The sequence below is a fragment of the Rhinatrema bivittatum genome, chromosome 6, assembly GCF_901001135.1.
Source record: "Rhinatrema bivittatum chromosome 6, aRhiBiv1.1, whole genome shotgun sequence".
NCBI classification, from domain to species: Eukaryota; Metazoa; Chordata; class Amphibia; order Gymnophiona; family Rhinatrematidae; genus Rhinatrema; species Rhinatrema bivittatum.
Genome location: NC_042620.1, coordinates 250,648,508 through 250,673,747, shown reverse-complemented (window position 1 = coordinate 250,673,747; position 25,240 = coordinate 250,648,508). Strand labels below are relative to the sequence as shown.

The window sequence follows — 25,240 nt, the reverse complement described above, 5'->3', positions numbered from 1 at the left end:
GTCCAGGATAGAACTACGCCATCTACTAACTGCTGTCTCTGGGCTGTACAGCTACTCACCTCTCGCTAACCTCAAGGCCCACCTAAGTCCTGCCGGCCCAGGCACCCAAAGGCTCAACCCGCGGGGAGCGAGGGCTGGTATAGGTGAAGCTCCAGCGGCCTCTAGCTTCAGCCCACTCCATCTGCTGATGGTGGGGACCCTTAGGTCCTTGCCTACGGGTTGTGTCAACTCCACCTCAGCCCAAGGGTCCACCTCCGATGCAACACAATCTGGGTCTCCCCTATGGGAAAAAGTTGCTCTGGAGGATCTGCTGCTTTTTGATAAAGGGGAGAAGTGATGACTCCTAGAAGCTGATCTGCTTTTACTCGTGGCACTCATACTTTCTATCTTTGCTGCTCTTGAGCAAGGGAATCTCAGGGACATCCGGTTACATGCAGGGCAGTTAGGCTGATTATGGTTGGGGCCATGGCAGCAGTAGCAGAGATCATGGCCATCTGTAATTAACATTATTTAACCACAGCAAAAGGACTTAAAGCCAACCATAGTTTTCTTCGATGTCTGGATCTTATTTTCATTTTTCATATTTTTGAAACAAAAGAATAATGTAGCAATGAAAAGTGCTGTTGTAGGTTGCTGGGAAAATATATGGCCTTAGGAAAAGAATTTGAGAGAGAGACATAAGCCATCCATACACAACATGGACAAAAACAGACCGAGAAGAAACTAAATCAACAAGTGCACTGGAACTCCTGCACATGCTCAGAGCTCAAAACTCTACTAGCTTTGTGAAACAGCTCCTTTCAGTGCTGCCTGATTATATCAACCACAGATCATGGCTAATTCAGCCTGCTTATTGATGGAAAAAAGTATCTAGGCACCATCAGTGATATGATGAAATCTTCTGCTTAGTGTGCAACAGCAGCCAAGAAAGCAAACAGAATGCTAGGAATTATTAATAAAGGAATGGAGAATATCATAATGCCTCTGTATCACTCCATGGTGTGATCTTATATTGACTAATGTGTGCAGTTCTGTTTGCAACATCTCAAGAAAAGGTATCACAGAATTAGAAAAGTTACAGATAAGCGTGACAAAATGATAAAGGGGATGGAACAATTTCCCTATGAGGAAAGGTTAAAGAGGTTAGGACTGTTAAGCTTGGAGACAAGATGGCTAAGGGGAAATATGATAGAGATTTATAAAATAATGAGTGGAGTAGAATGAGTGAATGTGAATCAGTTTACTCTTTCAAAAAGTACAAACATTAGGAAATACAGAAAGTTATTAAGTTTTGTATTTAAAACTAATAAGAGAAAATCTCATACTTAAGCGCTAGAATTCATTGCCAGTGGTGAAAGCTGTTAGTGTAGCTGTATTCTTGGAGGAAATGTCCATAAACCATTAAGGTGGAGTTACAGAACTCTACTACTTATCCTTGGGATAAGCAGCATAGAATCTATAGGAAAATTGGTTCTTACCTGCTAAATTTTCATTCCTGAAATACCATAGATCAGTCCAGACCAACGGGTTATGCATCCCTACCAGCAGATGGCGGCAGAGAGCAAAACTTTGAGGGTGTGCCCTATAATCGAGAGTGCCACCTGTGGCCCTTCAGTATTAACCTGTATCCAAGCTTAGATCCAAATTGAATTTACAGAGCGAACTACCCCCAAACATGACTAGACCGCTGAAGCTCCACAAAAAAGTTTAACACCAATGAAACATATTGATGTAAACGAACTTGGTTACTTAAACTGCAACACTTCTGAACACAGTAGCCCAACACCAGAAAAATCAGTATTTCGGTATTGATATCAGGGCGGGCCTTTGGACTGATCTGTGGTATTACAGGAATGAAAATTAGCAGGTAAGAACCAAATTTTCCTTTCCTGAACATACCCAGATCAGTCCAGACCAACAGGATATACCAAAGCTCCCTACACTGGGCGGGAACCCGAAAGACCTGCTCTCAGCACACTTTTGCCTAAAGTAGGAGTCTCGTGTGCTTGCACATCCAAGCAATAATGCTTAATGAAAGTATGAAGAGAGGACCACAATGCGGCCCTACAAATTTCCTGAGGAGAAAACAATTGACACTCCGCCCAAGAAGTCGTCTGAGCTCTTGTAGAATGCGCCTTCAAGCTCGACAGTATGGGCCGACCCTTGCTAATGTAAGCTGCGGCAATAGTTTCTTTCAATCAATGGGCCAAAGTAGCCTTAGACACTTTTTCCCCTTTCTTGGTTCCACCAAAGGCCACAAAGATATGATCCGATCGCCGAAAAGAGTTGGTAACCTTGAGGTATTGTAAAAGAACTTGCCTCACATCCAAAAGATGGAGATCCCTCCCCATCGCCACATCCAGAGACCACTCCGGAAACCCTGGCAACTGTACTGCCTGATTCACATGAAAGGAGGAAACCACTCTTTCGGCAAAAAAGACGGGACCACTTGCAAGGACATTTTGTCATTATTAATTCGCAAAAAACAAATCCCGAGAGAGCTTAAAGCTCTGAAATTCTCCTTGCTGAGCAAATTGCCTCAAGAAAAATTGTCTTAAGTATCAAAGTTTTCAGAGAAGTTAGATTCAAAGGTTCATAAGGTCCCTCACAGAGAGTTCGTAAGACCAAATTGACACATCTTCCGAATCAGGGGTTTCAAATGCTTTACCCCTTTAAAAAAACTAAGGACATCATGGTTAGAAGTTATGTTAGCGGACAGCCTTGAGAGGCCTTTGCAATCTGTTGCGCCGCAGTGGCTGGGAGCGCTAGGGGTGAGATGTGCCCCTTGCGGTAAGACAGACCTCGTCTAGGGTTGGAGCTGACCAGGCCCCTGCCGACCTGCATGCCTGGATGAGGCCAACCACGCAAGGTTGGTCTTTGAGTGGTCCTCCAACTACTCCCAGCCCTTTCGGACCTGCTGCACGGAGCAGCACAGGCGGCAGGCCGGAAAAGGGACGAGGGCGGATAAGGGCTAAAGCTTGAAGGCTAAGACGAAGGCTTCAGGACTCAAGAGAAGAACACAAGGCATCGACATCCAGAAAGGTGAGCAGATGGAAGCTCCGGTCATAGAAGGCATCTGAGACTAGAGTAGGTGGAGTCTCAAGGCAACAGAAATGTCCGAGGCAAGGATAACTCTTACGGACCTTGGGAAATCCAGACGAGACGAAAAGGACTTGGAAGACTTAGCGAAGACAAGTGGGCACTGTTCCTCAGGGCGCCCTACACAGCCCACTACTCAGGGCGGACCCAATGGGCTGGTCACGGACCACCCTGTCCTCTACGCACCCTACACAGCCTAAGGAGGCTGGTCACGGACCATGCGGGAGCGGGGCAGGCTCAGGAAAGGAATCCAACTGACAGAGACTCCAATGACCGGAAACAGGAACCGGACAGAACGGATTTACCCTCGGGGTGGCCATCTGGAGGACTCGGGGAGCTGGAACATTGCAGGAACAGACATCAGGAAGATCAGGTACATAAGGACCTCTAGCCATCGAGGACATCAGGCCTTCTGGAACATCAGGAGGGCAGAGACGGAGGACATCAGGAACATCAGGACAGCAGAGAAAGAGGACGTCAGGCTCAGGAAAGGAATCCAACTGGCAGAGGCTCCAGTGACCGGAAACAGGAACCGGACGGAAAGGATTTACCCTCGGGGTAGCCATCTGGAGGACTCGGGGAGCTGGAACATTGCAGGAACAGACATCAGGAAGATCAGGTATATAGGGACCTCTAGCCATCGAGGACGTCAGGCCTTCTGGAACATCAGGAGGGCAGAGACGGAGGACGTCAGGAACATCAGGACATCAGAGACTGGGATCAGGAACAGCAGAGACGAAATGAAGAGGGATCCCTTGGAATACTGGAACACCAAGCAAGAGCAGGAACATGGAGTCCAATGGGAAGGAGAAGCTCCTCAGACGACTGGCTCATTGCGAAGGCAAAGCTGACTGGAAGTTGAAGTCCTTTTATAGGGCTGAAGACAGGCAACTCCCTGGGAGGAGTTTGGATGGGCCACACCTAGCTGGCCCTATAACTGAGGAGAAGTCCATGCAGACCTAAGCAAGCCTCAGGCAGGCCCCAAGGACATCGAAGGCCTCCCAGGCCCTGGAGCAATCCTGGATAGTTTGTAGGCGAGACCCTGGCTTCGGAGTGGCCTCCAGGAAGAGGTGAGAAGCCTCCCGTAGCACAGCTACAGGAGGATTCATAACAGAAGCTAAATTCTCTCCCTGCACTCTTCCCCTGAGACAGCCTAGGGCCGACACCTGGACCCGGAGAGAGTTATACGCTAGACCCTTGGATAAACCCTGCTGCAAAAATGCCAAAATCTGTAGAACGGATGTGACGAGGGGGATCCCAGTCTCGCTGATCACACCGGGACTCAAACATCTTCCAGAGCCTGACATATGCCATTGAAGTGGAAGGTCTTCTGGACTGGAGAAGGGTAGTAATCACCTGCTCCGAACAGCCTCTCATGTGCAAGAGTCGCCTCTCAAAAGCCAAGCCATGAGACAAACGTGATCCTCCCGATCCGAAAAGATGGGACCTTGGCGCAGGAGTCCCAGCAAATGGGCTAGTGGAAGGGGGACCATCCACCGACAGGTGCATTAGATCTGCGAACCACATATGACATGCCCACGCTTTTATGCGCCTAAGAACGCGACATATGAGTGGCCACAGTGGAAATACGTAGAGTAGAATCCCTGTCGGCCACGGACATACCAGAGCATCCAGCCCCACTGAGCTCCTCTCGTGTCTGCGACTGAAGAATCTCGTGGTCTTCGGGTTGGCTTCCGTCGCCCTGAGATGCAATTCAGGCGTCCCCCACCAGGCACAAATGTGGTTCCATGCTTCCTGGGACAACTCTCATTCCCCTGGATCCAATTGCTGACGACTTAAGAAGTTGGCCTGAACATTGTCTATGCCTGCTATGTGGGAGGCCACCATCCCCTGGAGGTGGATCTCCGCCCATGCAAAGAGCAACTGAGCCTCTTGCACCACAGCCTGGCTCTTGGTGCCTCCCTGGCGACTGACATATGCAACCGTTGTTGCATTGTCCGAGAATATCCTTACCATCCGTCCCTGGACCAGCTGGAGAAACTCTTCGAGAGCTCTGCGCACCACTCGTTTCCAGTCAATTTATAGACCAGGTTTGTTCCATCCCGGACCTTTGCTCCTGCGCTGAATGACCAAGGCACACTGCACCCCAGCCCGTAAGACTGGCATCCATGGTCAATACCACCCAATCCGGAACCTTGAGGGACATGCCCTTTTCCAGATTGGCCCTTGCGAGTCACCACGTTATGCTGGTTCTGGCTTCCTTCTGAAGAGGCAATGGTATGTGAAACTGCTCCAAGACCGGATGCTAGCAGGACAACAAGGCTCTCTGCAGGGGACGCATATGAGCGAAGGCCCAAGGCACCAATTCCAGAGTCGAGGCCATGGATCTCAGGACCTGCCTGTAGTTCCAGACCCTTGGGACTGGAAGGCGTAGCAGATGACGAACTTGACCCTGCAACTTGGATATCCTGTCCTGGGTCAGAGATACCATGCCATTCAGGGTATCAAATCTCGCTCCCAGATATTTCAGTGACTGGGTCGGAATCAAGTGACTTCGCCACATTGAAATCCCAACCTAAGGTTCCCAGGATCTGCATCACCCGGTGTATTGAACGAATACACTCCTCTTCTGTCTTGGCCAGTATAAGCCAGTCATCCAGGTATGGATGTACCAGGTTCTTCCGCAAGAACACTGCCACCACCACTATCATTACTTTTGTGAAGGTCCGAGGAGATGTGGCCAATCCAAACGAAAGAGACAGGAACTGATAATGCTGTCCGAGCACCTTGAACATGAGGATCTTCTGATGATCCTCCCGAACGGGAATGTGTAAGAATTCCTCCGTGAAGTCCAAGGACACCAGGAACTCCCCCTTGCAGACCGCAGCAATCACTGCACTCAGCGTTTCCATCTGAAACCTGGGAACCCACAAACTCTGGTTCACCTTCTGCAGATCCATATGGGGCAGAAAGTGCCCCCACTTGTTTGTAACCACGAAGTAAATGGAATACCGTCTGTGACCTTGCTCACCCGGGAGCACCAGAACAATTGCTTCCAATGATAGCAACCTTTGAAGTGTCCCTTCTACCGCTGCCCATTTGCTTTGGGAAATGCAACACGACTCCAGAAAAGACTTCATGAAAGGCCGAGAAAATTCTAAGGCGTAATTGTGGCAAATAATTTCCAGTACCCACTGGTCGGAGGTGATCTTGGCCCACTCCTCGAAAAATGGGACAACCATCTCCCCCTCCCCCCACCCCCCCCGACTGCCACGGTTGAGGACTGGGCGAGCCTGATCTCATTGGGCTGACTTTCTGCTTGCGGTTCCCTGACCAGAACCGTCTCTGGATGACCTGCTGGGCGCATGAAATGCAACTTCTCTTGTCAATTCCTGACTCCATCTCCAAAACCCTGGCAGACATCATAAATTGCTCATTCTCCCAAGGATCCTACCCAGACGACCTCAAACTGGCCTCTCTCAAACCACTCCTAAAGAAACCAAATCTAGATCCTAAAGACCCCAACAACTACAGACCGATCGCCAACCTCCCCTTCATAGCAAAGATCATGGAGAAATTGGTGACACACGACTCTCAAACTACATTGAAGACAACAACCTCCTATTCCCATCACAATACGGATTCCGCAAAGCATTAAGCACCGAATCTCTCCTCATTTCCCTGACAGACTACGTCATCTTGGGTCTCGACAAAGGACAAACCTTCCTACTGATCCTACTGGACCTTTCGTCAGCCTTTGACACCGTCAATCACGCCCTCCTCATAAACCAGTTGGCTTCCATAGGTATCTCAGGCACCGCACTCTCATGGTTCAAAACATTTCTCAGCAATAGAGGGTACAAGGTCAAAATCCAGAACAAAGAATCCTCACACTTCGCCTCGTCAGTAGGAGTCCCTCAGGGTTCCTCACTGTCTCCTACACTATTTAACATCTACCTTTTACTGTTATGCCAGCTACTCACCGACCTCAATCTTAAACATTTCCTTTACGCGGATGATATCCAGATCTTGATCCCCATCAAAGATTCCTTCGCAAAAACACTCACTCATTGGGAAATCTGCTTCCAAAACATTAAACGCCTTCTCACCAGCCTTAACCTGGTAATAAATTCCTGCAAGACTGAACTCCTGCTCATCTCCCCAGAGAACAGCACCATCACCCCCACACATCCAGCCACGCCAACAACCACACAAGTGAGAGACCTGGGAGTTTTAATTGATAACCGCCTGAACTTGAAAGCTACTATCAACAAAACCACCACAGATTGCTTTTACAAACTCCAAGTGCTGAAAAGAATAAGACCTCTCTTCCACGCTCAAGACTTTAGAACGATTCTTCAAGCAATCATTTTCGCAAAGTTGGATTATTGTAACTCCATCTTACTAGGTCTCCCCTCCTCTTACACCAAACCGCTTCAGATGGTACAAAATGCGGCTGCTCGAATACTGACAAACACCAGGAGAAGAGACCACATCACTCCAATCTTAAAAAGCCTCCATTGGTTACCAATCCACTTCAGAATAATCTTCAAGTCCATTCTTACCATATACAAAATCATCCATCAACTGGCTCCAATTGACCTACATATCCCTCTCCAATTACATAACTCTTCAAGACCGACAAGAGATGCATACAAAGGATCATTACAGGTACCTCCTTCCAAAACCACCAGACACATCACATTAAGAGATCGGGCCTTCTCTACAGCCGGCCCACCTCTATGGAACTCCATCCCTCCCGATCTTAGACTGGAACCCTGCCTCTCAATTTTCAAGAAAAGACTCAAGACGTGGCTGTTCAAACAAGCATTTCCAGACTCCAATTAATTCAACAGCTCAACATCAATACCTAAACATCAACTACTTCAACGTTAACTACCTGTAACGATCATTAGCCATTATTGATCTCTCCTTTCTTTCCTTCTTCGCCCAGTTCTATACACCCTGTTACATGTAACTGCTTTTTCTGCACCATAGTTCCAGTTTAAAGTTTATTACGCACCCCCCGTTTTATGTGAACCAGCATGATGTGACTGCTGTCTTGAATGCCGGTATATAAAAAACCTACATAAATAAATAACTGTTGACAGTTTGTCGATTGTTTAGCGCCCAAGGAGGAAGACCCCTTCCTAGGGCGAAATCTGTGTGCCTCCCGAAAACGGGATTGACTCACAAAGGATCTCTTTGTATTATCTTCGCGCAATCTGTTCCCCTTGGTCTCCCCAAGGCACTTCATAAGCTGATCAAGGTCTTCCCGAAGAGCAGCTTTCCCTTAAAGGGAAGATTACACCACTGAGACTTGGATGAAACGTCTGCTGACCAATTATGCAGCCATAGGAGGCGCCATGCTGTAACCGCCGAGACCGTACCCTGAGTGGCAGCGCAGACTAGGTCATACAACGCATCCGCCATGTAGGCTATCCCCGCCTCTAGACCAGCCGCTTGAGCTGGAGATAAGTGTCCCGAGGCTTCTGAACCCAACATAAACAGGCACACTACATCATACTCTAACAAGCGGCTGCTCGAAGACCCAAGGAAGAAACCTTAAACATGCGTTTGAGTTGTAGTTCCAGCTTATGATCCTGAATGTTCTTAAGAGAGGCCACCCCCATAACTGGAATTGTAGTTTACTTGGTGACTGCGGAAACTGCCGCATCTACCTCGGGGGTCTTGAGGCGATCGAGATGTTCCTCCAACAGAGGATAACAACTTTGTTACTGCCCTTCCCACCTTGAGACCCGACTCTGGGGAATCCCACTCCTGGCTAATAAGCTTCTCAATCTTCTTTGAGATAGGAAAGGCACTGGGAGGCCCCTGAAGCCCATCCAGGACCAGGTTCACTCCCTTATTGTCGGACTCCTATTGAGACACTTTGACCCCCAGTTCCTCCAGAACCTGGGGGATAAGTGGACACAGCTCTTCTTTTTTGAAGAGATGGACTTGAGGGTCATCACCCTCCGAGACCAGCCCTTCCTAAAAGGCCTCATCCTCCTTAGATGGATCTGGTTCTGAGAACTGATCACCATCCGGGTCCCCTTTCGGATGTGCCCCTGGATCCCCCTCATGGTTCCCTGCTACCCAGAAGGTCCGGGTCCTTTTTCGCTTGGCCTCCTGAGAGGATCCCTCCAGGTTCTCCCGGGATCTTTCTGAGGAAGTGACGTGCTTATCCTTAGGTTGCCTTTTAAAAGACTCCCTAACCAGGAAGGCTTCATGCATAAGTAGGATAAATTCAGGCAAAAACCCCTTAAAAAAGGTAAGGGGTCTCCCCCAGGCTCACTATTCAAAGAATCAATGTCCTTCTCTTGTCCGCGCCCCGACTCCCACACTGCGGGGGAAAGGAGAGACAGGCCGTGAACGACCTGCTTACCAGCCTGGCTCCCTTTAGGACTGTCCCTGTCTGTGAGAGAAAACCCGGGAGAACTATCCTTGGAATCAGCCCCAGCCTCTCGTCTTTTGCCAACAACCCCTTCCCTGCACATGGGCAACCCGTACAGAGGGAGAGGGAGTCGAGGGAGACTGATGCTACACCGCAGGCCTTACAAGTCTCCATAGCCGGCAACTTAAAGTTCTGCCTCTTTTTTTTTACACACTGGGATCCCTCCCGATCAACGGGCCTGTCCACGAGGCGAAGCACGCGAGAGACCCGCCACCACAGCACTGTTGCCGCCGTGCGGGAGGCCGAGCAAGGATGGGAAGGAAAAATGGCGCGCGCACGCCAAAAACACTGCCTCAGTCCCCGTGCATCGGTGACTGCTCCCTCCCCCCGGGAAAAGACCAGCAAACACGCTGTGGACCGCGGCTCTCCCACTCCCCACACAGGACCACACTTACACGGTTTGGCCAATGCTGACCCCATCAAACAGGCTGATTAAACTGGCACAGCTGCTGCACTCAGAAGAAAGCAAGAAAAAAATTAACAAAAAAAAGTGTTTGAGTAAACAATTTTTATTGAGCACAAAACTGAGGAAAACATTAAGCTCACATTGCAAATAAGGAGCTCTTTTACAATTTTCGCTGATTCCCCCCCCCTCCTCCTCCCCTTTGTGCTCCCAAAATTTCCCCCCCCCTTTGTTTTCCAACCCCCACCCCCCTACTCCTCTCACCCTCCCTCTCGTCTAGGATTCTTGTAAACAACTTACAAAGGCATTGCTATGCTGGTAACTTAAATCAAATTGGAAGAAAATAAAAAGCAACAAAACCAAAAACCCTCAAAGGGATACTTCCCTGGGCTGGCAGCTGTCTCAAGGAGGGGACCTTGAGGCGGAAGAGGGAGCCAGTCCCTTGGTTTTCAGTGGCCCCAGAAGCAGTGGGCTAGCACTGTCAGGGGTATCCAATCCCCCGTTCACCCGGTTCAACCCAAGGGATGATCTGAGAAATCAAGACCTAGCAACCTTGGGAAGCAGATATCAACCTCTGAACACCAAATCAGTCAGGACTGCAGGTATGCACCTCTACCATCTGCTGGTGGCAGAGAAATACTGAAGGGCTCAGGTGGCACTCTCGATTATAGGGCACAGCCTCAATGTTTTGCTCTCTGCCGCCATTTGCTGGTAGGGATGCATAACCCGTTGGTCTGGACTGATCTGGGTATGCTCAGGAACTATCTTTTGGGATCCTGCCAGGTACTTGTGACCTGTATTGGCCACTATTGGAAACAGGATGCTGGGCTTGATGGACCTTTGGTCTAACCCATTACGGCAAATCTTATGTTCTTATATTCTCTCAGTTGGAAGTGTACCCTGCAGATCCTTTCCTGTGTTAAGAACACTCTCCCCATAGCAGTGTCAAATCTCACTCTCAGATACTCCAAGTATGGCGTGCAATTCAATCTACTCTTTGAAAATTTCATCACCTAACTACTCTGGTAGTTGCTGATTAAATTCTCGTTACAATAAGCCAGTCATCAAGATAAGGGTGTATTAGTATACCCCCTCAGAGCAAAGAGACTAACACTACCATCATGAACTTGTTCACAGTTAAGTGGCCATCCCAAATGGCTCCCCATCACCACAAACATCTGATGCTCTGTGATAGGAACATGCCAATAAGATTCTGTCAGATCTAGGAATAAGAGAAACTCTCTCGCATTGCCAATATGACGTATTGCAAGGTCTCCAATCAAAAGTGAAGCACCTTGATACATCTATTAACTCCTTTGAGGTACAGAATTGGCCTAAAGTGCCTTCCTTCTTCAGAACAATAAAAGAAGCAAAGCACCTGCCCCAGCCTTCCTTAGCTAGAACTACTGCTCCCGAACCTAGCAACCCTTGCAAGGCTGACTTTTACTCTGACCAACAAGGGGAGTCAAATAACGTTTTTGAAATGGGAAAGGCTAAAGCCAGAACAAAGCTCTTGAAGGACATCCTGCTGGGCCGTAGGGATGTGAACTCACTCCAGATAAAACTTGGTATATCTTCTGCCCAATGGAATCACTGCAAGGAGGACTTATTGGTCCTTATTTTGCTAAGCAGGCTCTTCCCAATAAGCTTGCTTCATCTTAGAAATTTATTTTCTCTTTACAGAAGGACGGATTCTTTGTGGTCATTCGGGATTTAAACCTAAAATTGTTTTCAGAAAGGTTACATTTTTATTTCTACATGTCTAACTGGACTAAAACGGCTAACAAATTACTATACAGAGAAGCAGCAGTTTACAAAAGCACCTTTCCCACCAAGATAAGTACAAAAAAAAAAGAGGATCCCAAGGATTGCTAATATTTCTACTCTTAGGCACCAACTCCTTTCCCAAAAGATCAAGTGTTTTGATTTACACCAATTACCTCATCCGGTTTCATTGTTGTTCAAGCTCAGATGAAAAGTCCAGACTCCAATCTACAAGGGAAGCTTTTAAAACCGTCAACGCGCTTTAAATTTACGTCACAGCTCCGTTTTACAGAAACACGCCCAAAAAGGATAATTATGATCAAACGTCATCATCACACGACGATGTTGTCGCATGTAAGCAGAGAATTAGCTCCGACCTTTCTTTTTATCTTTCTAATGGATCTTTATTGTGTATTGTATCTAGAAATCCACCTTTGTATTGGCTAAAGCATGCTGGGAGTTGGAATAATTATTTTGTCTGTAATCCTTGACTTACGAGAGTAGGTTTTTTGTGCATTAGATCCCCTTATTCGTTTCATAGCAGCGCTTGCGCCAATAGATAGATATTGGTTCAACCCTTCTTAGAAAGCTAGCGGAAGCACGCCGATAGGCCATTGGAGAGCAAAAGCGGGTCACTGCTCCCCGTTTAGATATATGCTGGGGCAACTGGTGTGTGTGACAATGCTAAAAGAAAGTAGTAATCTCACCTAGAGCAGCAAAAAGCTTGATAAGTGTTCTGCGAATTCTGTTGTCGAGGGTGGAGTTTCGAGCGGGTGAACTGTAGCAGGTAGCGTAGGTAGCATCTGCGCGTTGAGAAAGGGGAGGAGTTGCAACGCAGTAACGGCGTAACGTCGCGCGCTGAGAGAGGAGGAGTCGCTGCTGCCGCCGCCGCAGTAGCAGAGCAACGTCGCGCGCTGTGTTTTTTTGCGGCCTGGTCGCAGCGGGCAAGTGACGCACAGAGAGAAGGGGAAAGAATCGGCCGGCAGCGCCGACCGGGACGCTGCTCAGGAGGTGAGTGATTTATGGGGTGCTCGCCGTCTTTTTTTTCATTTTGTTCTGCTGCGCAGTTTGTGTGTGTGAAGCTCGCACCACGTCTTGTTTCAGGCTGTGCGTCGCGGCCTCCCTATTCTCCGCCTGAGGGAAAGCGCACATAAACTGCGAATTCTTCCTTCCCGAGTTTTGGAGTATTAAATAGAAAGTAGTCGCTCTATCATGGCTAAAAGCTTAAAAAAAGATCTGTACCAGGCCCTCCAGGTGGGTGGAGAATCTGTGGGCCTTGGTAAAATCTCCGCCATACAGCTGTTTGCGAGAGAACTACCACCATTTCCTTGCCCAGCTGTCCGTTTGCTATGTCTGAGGAGGCGTGACTTCACTAAAACGGAAAACTTTTGTATTTATATAATTTGTTTTGTAAAGGGGTTAACTCTGATCATCGCTTTTTAAATTTCCCTGTCAAATAGTTTTGTTTTCTGGATTGTACATAGATGTTCGAATCTAATGCGATTCCATGGCATGTGGTAAAAATGTTTCCTTAACATGCAGAAAAAGGACAGTTTTTAGGGGAAAGACTAAAATTTAAAAATATTTTCAGATGAAGACTTCAAATTATTTGATTGTTCCTTTATCACTTTTTGTTTTTCCTTTATTTCTCCTTTATTACTTCTCATAACAACTTCTCTCGTCTTCCATTCTCAAATGTTTGTCTTCCTCAGTATTCCTCTTTTTATCATGTATTTACATGTATCAAGATTTGATATACGCTCCGTAAACTAATCCAAGCGATTAACACAGTACAGTACAACGGCAATGCTTTTCTTTAATTGCCAACCCAGACACTATATTTTTCTCCCCTTCCCTGCTTTCCAGTATTACCCAAGTTCCTCGTTCACCCACTGTATGCCTCTTGTCTGCATCTCCTTCAGCCATCTGATGCTGTGCAACCACCAGCTATTTCTCCATACCCTTCTCTCTACTTGTAAGAACATACAGGCCGATACAGTACAGTGCGCTCCAGCGGAGCGTACTGTTAACCCACAATTGGACGCGCGTTTTCGACGCACTAGCTTTACCCCTTATTCAGTAAGAGGTAATAGCGCGTCGAAAACGCGCGTCCAACCCCCCCCCCCCGAACCTAATAGCGTTCGCAACATGCAAATGCATGTTGATGGCCCTATTAGGTATTTCCGCGCGATACAGTAAGTAAAATGTGCAGCCAAGCTGCACATTTTACTTTAAGAAATTAGCGCCTACCCAAAGGTAGGCGTTAATTTCTGCCGGTGCCAGGGAAGTGCACAGAAAAGCAGTAAAAACTGCTTTTCTGTGCACCCTCCGACTTAATATCATGGCGATATTAAGTCGGAGGCCCCAAAAGTTAAAAAAAACAAACCATTTAAAATGGGCCTGCAGCTTGAAAACCGGATGCTCAATTTTGCTGGCGTCTGGTTTCCGAACACGTGGCTGTCAGCGGGCTCAAGAACCAATGCCAGCAAAATTGAGCATCGGCTGTCAAACCTGCTGACAGCCGCTCCTGTCCAAAAAGAGGCGCTAGGGACGCGCTAGTGTCCCTAGTGCCTCTTTTTGCCATGGACCCTATTTTAAATAAATTAATTTACTGTATCGCGCACCCGATAAGAAGTTGCCCTGCTGGGTCAGACCAGTGTCCATAGAGCCTAACATTTTGACTCCGACAGTGGCCAGTCCAGGTCATAAGTACCCTGCAGGTCCCTGTTAGTTGATCTATCTCATGTATCTTACTTCCAGGGGTAAGCGTGGGCTTTCCAAGTCTAATAACTATTTATGGACTTTTACTTTAGGAACATGGTCAGTTCTGTTTTGAACCCCACTATGTTGGTTGCCTTGACGACATCCTCCGACAACAGATTCCATGGCTTGATTGCACACTGAGTGAAAAAATACTTCCTGTGATTTTGTTTTAAATCTGCTAGTTGCTAGTTTCATCAGTGTCTCATAGGCCTAGTTTTTGAAAGGCTAAGTAACCATTCCTTGTTTAACTCTTCTACCCCACTCATATTCCATAATCCCTCTTTATTGTCTCCTTTCCAAATTAAAGGGCCCTAATTTGTTTAGCCTTTCTCCATAAGGGAGCTTTTCCATCCCCTTTATCATTTTCATTTCCCTTTTCTGTAACTTTCCTATGTCCGCTATATCTTTTTTTTTCTTTTTTTAAAGAAAACTGCACACAGTACTCTATGGGGCCGATTTAATTCCATGCACTAGCTGGTGCGCACAGCCTAACAGGCGATTGGATGTGTGTTTTGGAAGTGCGTCCATAACCTCCGATGTAATATGGGACTTGGCGCTTCCAAATCTCTGCATAACTAATAGCGCTCATCACATGGAAATCCATGTAGATGAGGCTACTAGCTAACCCCTGCGATCCAATACATTTTCCGCGTGGCCAATATGCCCTTGCAACACAGCAAATTTTATGCCAGCCGAGGACTGGCGTAAAAGTATGCCATCCTCAAGGGCGCATTGAAAAAAACAAAAATCCTGCTTTCTGAGATTCCTCCTTACAGTATCGTAGTGATACTATGTAGGAGGAACCAAATAAAGTAGTATTTATTTAAAAGAAAATTCTTTGAAAAAATTTGGACGTCCAGTACACATACAAGATACATTGTCCAGGCCGTGATTCTTGTGCATATATATTCTGGTAGCAGCAGAAAACGGGACACTCATAGACTGAGCATCTGTTTTACTAACCAGCTTGATAGACCGCTTGACAGCCACCATTTCGAAGAGGCACTAGGGACGCACATTTGTCCCTGGTGCCTCTTCTTTAGCGTGACCCTTCATTTTAACATTGGATTGGGAGCCCAGGAGAGGTGTCTGGGCGCGCATTAGAAAAATGCGCTCAATACTGAGCGCCTGTTTTCTGTGCACATTTATTGCATCAGCCTTTGTGTGTGATCTACACAAGGGCATTTATGATAGTCTCAGTTTTGCTCTTGTTTCCAAATAATTCATAACATTCTATTTACCTTTTTGACTGCCACACACACTGGCTTGCAAAAGTATTTGACCCCCCTAAAAAGTCAGCAGATTTGTGTGAATTATAAATGACAAACAGATTGTTTTGGACTATATGTTTATTGCAAACCAGTATGCTCTTAAAGTAAATTTTCAAAGTAACAATTCATTATTTCTCTGCATTTTTTGTAAAATAAAATTTAAAATAAAAAAAAAATACATGCGTAAGCTTTCAGACTAGTACTTGGTAGAACTATCTTTTGCAGCAATAACAGCTTTGTCTATTGGGTTAAGTTTCTACCAGCTTTGCACACTATTTGGGAGTGATTTGCCCATTTTTCCTGGCAGATTTGTTCAGGTTATGGACTGCAGTTTTCAAGTAGTGCCACATTCTTAATTGGATAGAGATCTGGACTTTTGACTTGGCCATTGTAGAACATTCACATTTTTGTTTAACCACTCTTTCGTTGCTTTGGCCTTGTGCTTGGGATCATTGTCCTGCTGAGAGGTGAACTTTCTCTCAAGTTGGTGGTTTGTTTTTTTTAAAGGAGACTAAAATAGGTTGCCTTGCAATATCTCCCTGTAGGTTGCACCATCCATCTGTCCTTCAGTTTTAACAAGATGGCCCAGTCTGCTGAGGAAAAGCATCCTCCAATATGATACTGCCACCCCCATACTTTATTGTTGGGATGGTGTATGCTTGAGAATGGGCAGTGTTTGGTTTACGCCACACAAAGCATTTTGAATTTTGCCCAGAAAGCTCCATTTTTGTCTCTTCTGACCACAAAACCTTATTCCTCATTTTAGCTGGATCACTCTGATTCTTTCTGGCAAACTCCAGATGTGTATTGATGTGGTTTTTCTTCAGTAATTGTTTCTTTCTAGCACCTTCCCATGCAGGTAAGTGATTGTTGACCTCTCTGTGGCTTCTTTCACAAGTTGTCTCCTTGCTCTTGCTGAGTTTTGAGGGACTGCCTTGTCTAGGCAGTGTCTGGATGGTATGGTGCAGCTTCCATTTCCTCACAATTAATCCAACAGTGCTCACTGGGATATCCATGCACTTGGATATTATTTTGTAGCCTTTTACTGTCTTGTGCATGTCTATAACTTTAATTTCTTTAGAATGCTTTTTAGTCTTCATTTTAACAGCTTTCAGATTCACATTCTGCCCAATTATACTGGAATTAGGGTTTTTTTATCCAGAAAAGCTGACCTTTTTATTTAATGATTCACAGGTAGAGCCAATTGTAAGCTAGTTGTTAGGGCAATGTGTTTCATCTATGTAAACTTGGAGCTTTCACAGCACAGGGATTGAATACGTACACAAGCAGCATTTTTCAGTTTTTAATTTTATTTACAAAAATGCAAAAAAATAATGCATTGACTTTTAAAATTTACAATTAGGTGGCTGCAGTATTGGTGCAGGAAAAACGGGCGCTCATGATTGAGCACTCGCTCTTCCAACGTGCACTGATCAACCTCTTCGGGGCACCTGATTTACTATTTAAATAAGTTGCCGTGGTAAAAAGGAGGCTGACGCATTTTTTTTTTTTGTGTTTTACTTTTTGTTCCTCCGACTTAATATTGCCACGATATTAAGTCAGAGGAAGTACAGAAAAACAGTATTTTCTGTTTTTCTGTACATTTTTTAGGCTGCTCAAAAATTAACACCTGCTCCAGGCAGGGGTTAATTTCTGAGAGAAAAAATGTGCGAGTTGGGTGCACTTTTTTTTTTTTTTGAATGGGGGGAGAATAGCTAATAGCGCAAATGTATGTTGATGAGGCTATTAGTTTTGTGGGGGATTAGACACCTGTTTTGGACACGCTAATCATTTTATAGCATAAAGGATTGTGGACCTGCGTCGAAACACAGGTTAAACAGTGCGCTTAGCTGAGCGCACTGTATTGCATCGGCCTGTTTAAAAGCATACTGGTTTGCAATAAACATACTGTAACAATCTGTGTAAATGTTATTTTTAATCCACACAAATCTGACAGTTTAGGAGGTTGAATATTTTGCAAGCCACTATGTAGATTCACCAAGTATAATTGATACTTTGCATTTAGACTCTTCTTTGCAGGCTGCCTCTTATTCCCCATGTCTCCAAACTATTTTCTTTTCCTGATGCTAATCTTCCTAATCTTATTCCCTGCTGCAAACCACGTTTACCCTTCCCTATCCCTACATGCTCTCCCACCTGCCATTCTGCTATCTGCACTGTCCACTGCTCTTGAGCCTTAAAGTTTTCTTCCTATTATCCTGCTATTTCCACTATCCCTGACACAATCTCATCGTTGTTGCTTTTGGCACACCTCAACCTATCTTTTCCAAATTCTCCTGCTTCTCCTACTTTCAGCCAGGGATATCAATCCTAATCCTGGCCCTTCAAGGGAATTTTCACCCCATTGTCCCATATCAAACTGTAACCCCTCCAATCATCACTTTTCCCTTTCTCCCTCCCTCCCTCTTTCTCATGCTCCTTGTGGAATGCAAACTTTTTCTCCAAGAAGCTTCCCTTTATTCATGACCCACATCACTCTCACTCCCTCAACATTTTCTCACTTTTTTCCCCCTCCCTTTCTCTGGTCATTCTCTTCTTCCTCCCCCATATCCCCTCTCCGCTTACATCTTGCCTGTCCAGTCTCATCTGCTCTAAACTCCTTACTCAGAGCAGGTAGGCCGCCTGAGCAGTCTTGTGGATGGGCTCCCTTTTATTAATTTCAAATTGGTGTGAGAAGGGGCTGTGAGGAGGGTCATTCACTCATACCTCCTACCAAATTACCGAGGCCCCCCCAAACTCTGAATCTCCATAGCCCCTCTTCTCGCTCATCTAGTCTCCCAGTTTCTATTCCACTCCCCTTCTTCTCCCCGATCAAAAGCTTCAAACAAGCCTTTTCTTGTGCTGCTAAAAAAAACAAAACCAAACCTCACCAAAAAGAATTCCCCCAATAGATAAAATACATTTATAGTTTTTTCACTTTCAGATGGAGATTGCTTTTAAAGAATTTTATCTCACTTGGAAAATGTGAATAACTCTGAAGCCAATATTCAAATACTTTTGGAAGTAACTTGACAAACCTTCAAGCCGATGAAATATTTATGTGCAGAAAGTGGGCGCTGAACAGTCAGCGCCCGCTTTCTTAACTTGCCCCCATCATGCAATATTTAAATTAGAGGGTCAGCCATCCACCGGTTTTCCTGAACGCCACACAGCTAGGAGTTCAAGAAACAGACACTTGTCAATTGAGCATCCGTTTCTGCACCCGACTGCCGGCGCTTTATTTTATCGCAATGATATTAAGTAGGAGGCAGTACAGAAAACGGCTTTTTTTAAACTTTTCTGTAATATTTTAGGAGCGCTCAGCTATTAACGCCTGCTCCAGGCAGGCATTAATTTCTGATTGCTAAAGTGTGCGTCCTAGATGCGCTTTTTTTTTTTTCCTTTGGGTGTGAATACCTGATAGCCTCATTCACATGCATTTGCATGTGATGAGCGCTATTAGATTAATTCCGCGTTGGATGCATGTTGTAGAGGCATAAGGGGATTAGTTAGCGCCTGTCCAATTGCGGGTTTTGCAGTGCGCTCGGCTGAAGCTGAAGCCTTGCAGCTGTGGAGCTTGTGCTTTTTTTGCTGTGGAAAATTTTTTTCTTCCTTCCTGAGTCCTGTTGGGTATCTGTGTGTGTGTTCGGGTCTTTTCTCGTGGATCAGTAAGTTGTTTGTTTTTTTTGTGGTACTTTGTGGTCGATTCCTGATGTTGCCTACTGGTAACCATTGGGCATCAACTGCATGCCACATTCTTTTTGGCATGGCATCATCTGGCTTCCGCCGCTGCCCCCAATGCCCCCGGACCATGTCCATCACAGACCCCCCACGAAGTCAGTATCCTGTGCCTGGGGGCATTGCATGATGTTCGTGGCTGGAACCTTTGTACCCAGATGACCCCCAAGGGTCTTCGGGCATGCCTGGACAAAATGGAGAAGCTGTTCGGCACTAAAAAATTGGAATCATCGATTTTTGGCATCTGGCACTTCAACGCCGCAAGGAAAGGGAGTCTTGGCCACAAGCCCTCGGTGTCCCCTCTGCTACCGAGCCCGCAGTCCAGAGATAGGGGCAGGGGACCGAGCAAGATCAATATCCTATCCATCTGCATCGGTTCCGGGAAAGGTCCGAGGTGAGCACTGGGAAAAGTCCAGAAGCACAGATACTGGTCTTCCTCCTTGAAGACGTCTGTCCGTGCCTCCCCTGAAGCGGTCCCAGGTGGAGGATGTTGTACCCTCTGGACACCCCGAGGAATCTCGACGGAACCCGCCGATACCGGTGGAGGGTTCGGTCCTCCCCCACCCCCCATGATTCTGGGGGTGATCAAATTCCACTGCCACCTCCTCCTCAAGCATTCCTGTCCTCTGCAGCCTTTGAGGAGGAGTTGGAGAGAAGCGTGCAGTTGGCAGTCAGTCGGGCCCTGCAGTGCATTGAGCCTCTGGTTCCACGAGGACTGCCACCGTGAGCAAAGAGCTCTGGACGGTTCATTGTTGGCAGCCAGGATTGCCTGCCGTCAACTTTATATGAGCCAGTACGCCAGAAATCTCTGGAAACAAGTCCAAGATTTGGTGGAACACTTCCCTCAACAGTGTCAGGACGAGTTCCAGAAGGTAGTTCAACAGGGCCTAGAATGTGACCAGCACGGAGTCCACTCTGCGTATGATGTGTTTGAAACCACAATGAGGTTTGTAGCGGCCAGCATTGGGGCTCATTGCATGGCCTGGCTGCACGCTTCCGACCTCTGCCCCAAAATGCAGGATCCTTTGGATCTTTCCTGTAAAGGGGAGAACCTCTTCTGGGAGAAAATTAGAGGCGGTAGCACAACTGAAGGACTATCACGCAACCCTTCAAAAGTTGTCATCCAGCCCTTGGGACAACCAGCCCTCGGGCAAGAGGCCTCCCAGACGGTATACAAGATGCCCATTTTACTGGCCATGAAAGTATTATCTGCCAGCATCCAGAGCAAGACCCCAACTGGCGGTGGTGGGGGCACCAGCGGGTGCCAGCTAGATCAAGGGCAAGGCAGCCCCATGCCCTTCAACTGGCCCCTGCCCCACCTCAACCCTGCCACGGGATTTTGACTGGCAGTGAGGGGGTTAGAGCTAGCAAACCCTACCCCAGGACACAGGACCCCCCTCCCCCCGTGGGGGGCTGCCTGCGGCTGTTCGCCGACTAATGGATTTGAGTCACCTCTGTCCAATGGGTCCTGTCTGTCATGAGGCAGGGGTACAGGTTGCATTTCAAACAGACTCCTCTTTGTTCTCCTCCATGCCCTCGGTGGAGAGGTACTGAGAACCAGCAGATACTCCAAGTAGAGCTCTCTGCTCTCTTAATGGCTCGAGCGTTCGAATCAGTGCCACCAGGCCAGCAGGGAGACTGGTTCTACTCCAGGTGTTTCCTGATTCCCATGAAAACTGGTAGCCTTCGCCACATACTAGATCTGAGGGCATTAAACTGTTTTCTTCTCAGAAAAATTCAAGATGGAGCAGTACCTGTATCGGGTGCTGCCTTTCGGCCTGGTGTTGGCACCCTGCATCTTCACAAAATGCCTGGTGGTGGGGGCCTGTCTCAGGAGCCAAGGGGTACATGTCTTCCCTTACCTCGACAATTGGCTAATCAAGAGCGATTCCAGGCAGGGGGCATTATGTTCCCTACATTCCACCATATGTGCTCTTTCTATTCAACTACTTGAAATCCCATCTCCAGCCGTCATTACAATTGGACTTCATCGGAGCCAGGTTGGATACTGTCCAGAGAGAGGCCTTTTTATTCCAAGTCTGGGCAATGACCCTCACTTTTCTGGCAAGGGTAGTCTCCTGCTGCCCTTATATTTCAGCGCAACAAGGGAGCATGGGAATTGTAAATTGATGGATAGCTTGTGTCTTCTTCCATACTGTTTAAAGAACTTTAAAATTTCATCTTCAGTCTCCTGTAATATTTTTGCTGATTTGTTTTTCCCAATAATTTATGCTGTATTGCACTTTTTTATACTTCTAGTTATTTATAAACACATTTCTGTTCAAGTAAAGTGACATTTTTTGTCAGTCATGTTTTCAATTTTGCTCCTCTCATCCCTCTGCTCCTTATACACTCTCTTTATCAGGCAAGTCACTCTTATCTATGCCCTTCTCTATCGCCAATTCCCAACTCTGTACTTTCTACCTGGCTGCAGCATATGCTTGGAACTCATGCTCACTCTCTTGCCTCATTTAAATTCCATTTAAAAAAACCCCATCTTTTTGAGGCTGCTTTAAATCTTAATCCCTGTTCCACTTATAGCCTCATTAATTTTTAACCATTGTCTTAATAAATTAAATTTCCCAAGACTCTCTTGCCCTGTATGTTTGTCTTGATTAAGTTATAAGCGCTACTGAGCAGGGTGTTTCTAATATTTTTTGTACAGTGCTGCGTATGTCAAGTAGTGCTATAGAAATGTAAAGTAATTTTTCCTTTAAGGAAGGTTACATAAGTAAATTTGTCCAGGCCGAAAGTCGTCCTGATGTCAACTGAGAAACTCTTCATTATTTGGAGTTTTGTCTAAATGATGATCGCAGGAACTATAAAGTTTTAGGTGAGCTACAAATAGGTGCAATGTTATCTTTATTATCTCTAAGCTTAAGGCTAAATGGCCAAGGAGTAAAGTACGCTCAGTGGATTCTGTGCCAGACAAAATGGGAGCAATTGCTTCACACACTCCCCTCCACCGGTGTGCAGACTACTGGAATTCTAACTTTGAGTCCCATAGCATAAAAATTATTTCCGGGATCACAGGTATAAATGGGTTGTGTATATGGAGCCAGTGAATATATCCTTAGTGGATGTTTGGAGAATTGTCAGTAGAATGGAGAAGAATATGACTCACTCTGTCTCAGATTAGTAAAGTTTCTAAGGACATGGTGGCCAAATTACAAGATCATGATATTTGGTTTAAAAGGATTGATGAATGATGATTGTATTATGAAATCTCAAATAAATGTTGTACAAACTTCAGGCAAATTCTCCGCTGAATCCTTGCTCGGATTCCCTCTTTAAAAGTTTAGGGGAAAACTGTCCTGATGCGATTTGCGCAATAATAAACCAATCTTTAGAAACTGGGATTTGTCCAATTCAATTAAAAAGAACTTCTATTACCCCAATTCAAAAGAAAATATCATCATCATTTTTGGATTTTTCCAATCTCAGACCTATTGCTACATTAACCTCACTTTAAAAAAACAATAGAATAATTTGTTTTGCATCAGTTAAATGAACATCTTTCAGAACATGACATACTACATCCTAATTAGCATAGATTTAGGAAAGGCTATTCAACTGAAACACTCCTCTCCTCTTTTGACACATACATTAGGGATTCGATTCAAACAGAGATTTCCTGTTAATATTATTGGATATTTCAGCGGCGTTTGACACGCTAGATCATAGTATCCTAATATCAAGGCTTCAAACCATTTGGCCTACAAAATACAGTACTAGACTGGTTTAAGAGTTCTTACCAATTGCTGCTTCCAAGTTAATCTTAAAGGCAGCTCTTCTCAAATCTATACCCAAACTACTGGCGTCCCTCAAGGATCCTCCTTGTCACCAGTATTTAACATATATGTATTACCATTATGCCAAATATTATCTATCTTAAATATCCAATTTAAGATTTACGCAGACGATATAAGATCTTTGTCCCGTATAAATCATCATGGGCAGATACTATCTCACTAAGTAAAATTTATATTAAGACAATTGAACAATGGTTGACTCATAGTAGACTCAAACTAAATACAAAAAAACCAAAATTATACTGTTTAAGTGTGATCGAAAATCCAGAAAATAGTCATCCACCTTCAATCACAATTGGTAATGAACAAATAGAAATTAAGAGTTGCTTGTAATCTGGGAATCCAATTAGACATTAATCTGTCACTAACACAGCACATCTCAAAAACAGTAAAAAAAATTCATTTTTTAAATTACATACTTTAAAAAGATTAATGCCATTGCTATTTAAATCTGATTTCAAACAGTGCTTCAATCCATTATTTTTTCAGGATTGTATTACTGCAGTGGCTTTTATTTAGGCCTACCTGACTCTATAGCAAAACCATTGCAATTAATTCAAAATGCTGCAGTTCGGTTACTAACAGGTTCTTTAATGAAACAACATATTACACCCATTCTTTATAAATTACACTGGCTTCCAATCAAGTCCAGAGGTAAGAACAAAATACTATCTTTAATACATTCTCTTATAAATAACCAAGACTCTATTTGGTTATGCACTGCACTGAGATTATATAAACCAACTAGAAACCTCAGATCTGCCAGTAAAAACTTGCTAGAAGTCCCAACTTGCAAGACTATCACAAGGAAAGAGCTTTTTCTATAGCCGGCCCCATACTTTGGAATTCTCTTCCAAATGATTTAAGACAAATTTCAAATCACAAAGAGTTTAAAAAATCATTGAAAACACATCTGTTTAAAGAGGCATATGAAGGTTTTGACCAATCGAACAACTGAAAATAATAAATCAGTAGAATCCTTGTTCTCATACACCAACTCTGCCATTATTTTTGAGGAAAAGAAACTTTTACTTATTCTATTTTATTTATTTTCTTGACTATCTCTTGTTTTTAAAACCGAAACATTGGGAATTGTGTTAGAATAGGGCTTAATATAAATTGTAATTATCTACAACTATTCTATCTTTTGTTTATTAACTTTTATTGCTATTTATTTTACTTTATTTGATTTTATTATTTTTGATTTGAATTATAATTTTATTTTTATCTTGAAATGTTTTTTGTTAAATTGTGAACCGTTTCGATCAATATTCATTGGGAAAGACGGTATAAAAATATTGTTAAATTCACATTTGGAAAATATTGAAAATTCATAGAGGGCAAAGAACATTTGATTCTTAAACAATTCCAATGCAGATAGTAATCTGGTTATAGGAAAGTTTTAAAGAAATATCTGAGAGATTTTGTGTATACCTGTGGAGAAATAGCTAGCTATCTTCCAGATACAACCTTCTTCTTACTAGGAATATAGTGTAAGTGGGGGAGGAAGGGAGGATGGATACATTGACTCCTTATAGCCCAGGTTTTCTGTCTCTATCTTGAATCCTCTGTAGATATTTCCTCTATAACCACTCTTCTTGTGCCATCCTCTGCTGAGAAGGATAAAGAAATGATTCTCTAGAAATATTTCCTAAATAAGAATTTACAGTTTTGTGGGCAGAAAGTACAAGTATTTCTTGATGTCTTATTCTACATGGTGTTGAAGGAGACAGTTTCTTCTGATGAGGCAACTAGTATTGGCAGTGGGAGCCATGTTTTCTTGTAGGTCTCCATGCAAATGTTTAGTTTCATATCAAAGTATTTATTGACCGTATTTATTGGGAAACATTTCTGAGAGAGAAAGCAGGGAGTAGATAAATTATAAGTATTATATCTTCCAGGTTGTTAATGGGGTGTTCTATGGTTTTTGATGATTCTCACTGTTTTGCGGATTGTATTACTTTTATTATTA

The 25,240-nt window shown here is 44.9% G+C and overlaps 2 protein-coding genes across 3 annotated transcripts in view; one reads left to right on the top strand and one right to left on the bottom strand.

Annotated features, from left to right (window-relative positions):
- The window catches only part of THOC6 (THO complex 6), a 157,909-nt gene extending 145,910 nt beyond the window's left edge, over window positions 1-11,999 (bottom strand). The window contains exon 1 of the mRNA XM_029606783.1: window positions 11,861-11,999. Coding sequence (XP_029462643.1) covers window positions 11,861-11,875 — 15 coding nt within the window. The 5' untranslated portion in view covers window positions 11,876-11,999. The remainder of the gene's footprint in view (window positions 1-11,860) is intronic.
- A 73-nt stretch (window positions 12,000-12,072) lies between these two features.
- The window catches only part of SRRM2 (serine/arginine repetitive matrix 2), a 225,768-nt gene continuing 212,600 nt past the window's right edge, over window positions 12,073-25,240 (top strand). The window contains exon 1 of one of the 2 annotated variants that reach the window (XM_029606781.1): window positions 12,073-12,695. The gene's annotated coding sequence lies outside the window, so the exon portion shown is untranslated. The remainder of the gene's footprint in view (window positions 12,696-25,240) is intronic. The other variant, XM_029606782.1, reaches the window with a different exon arrangement.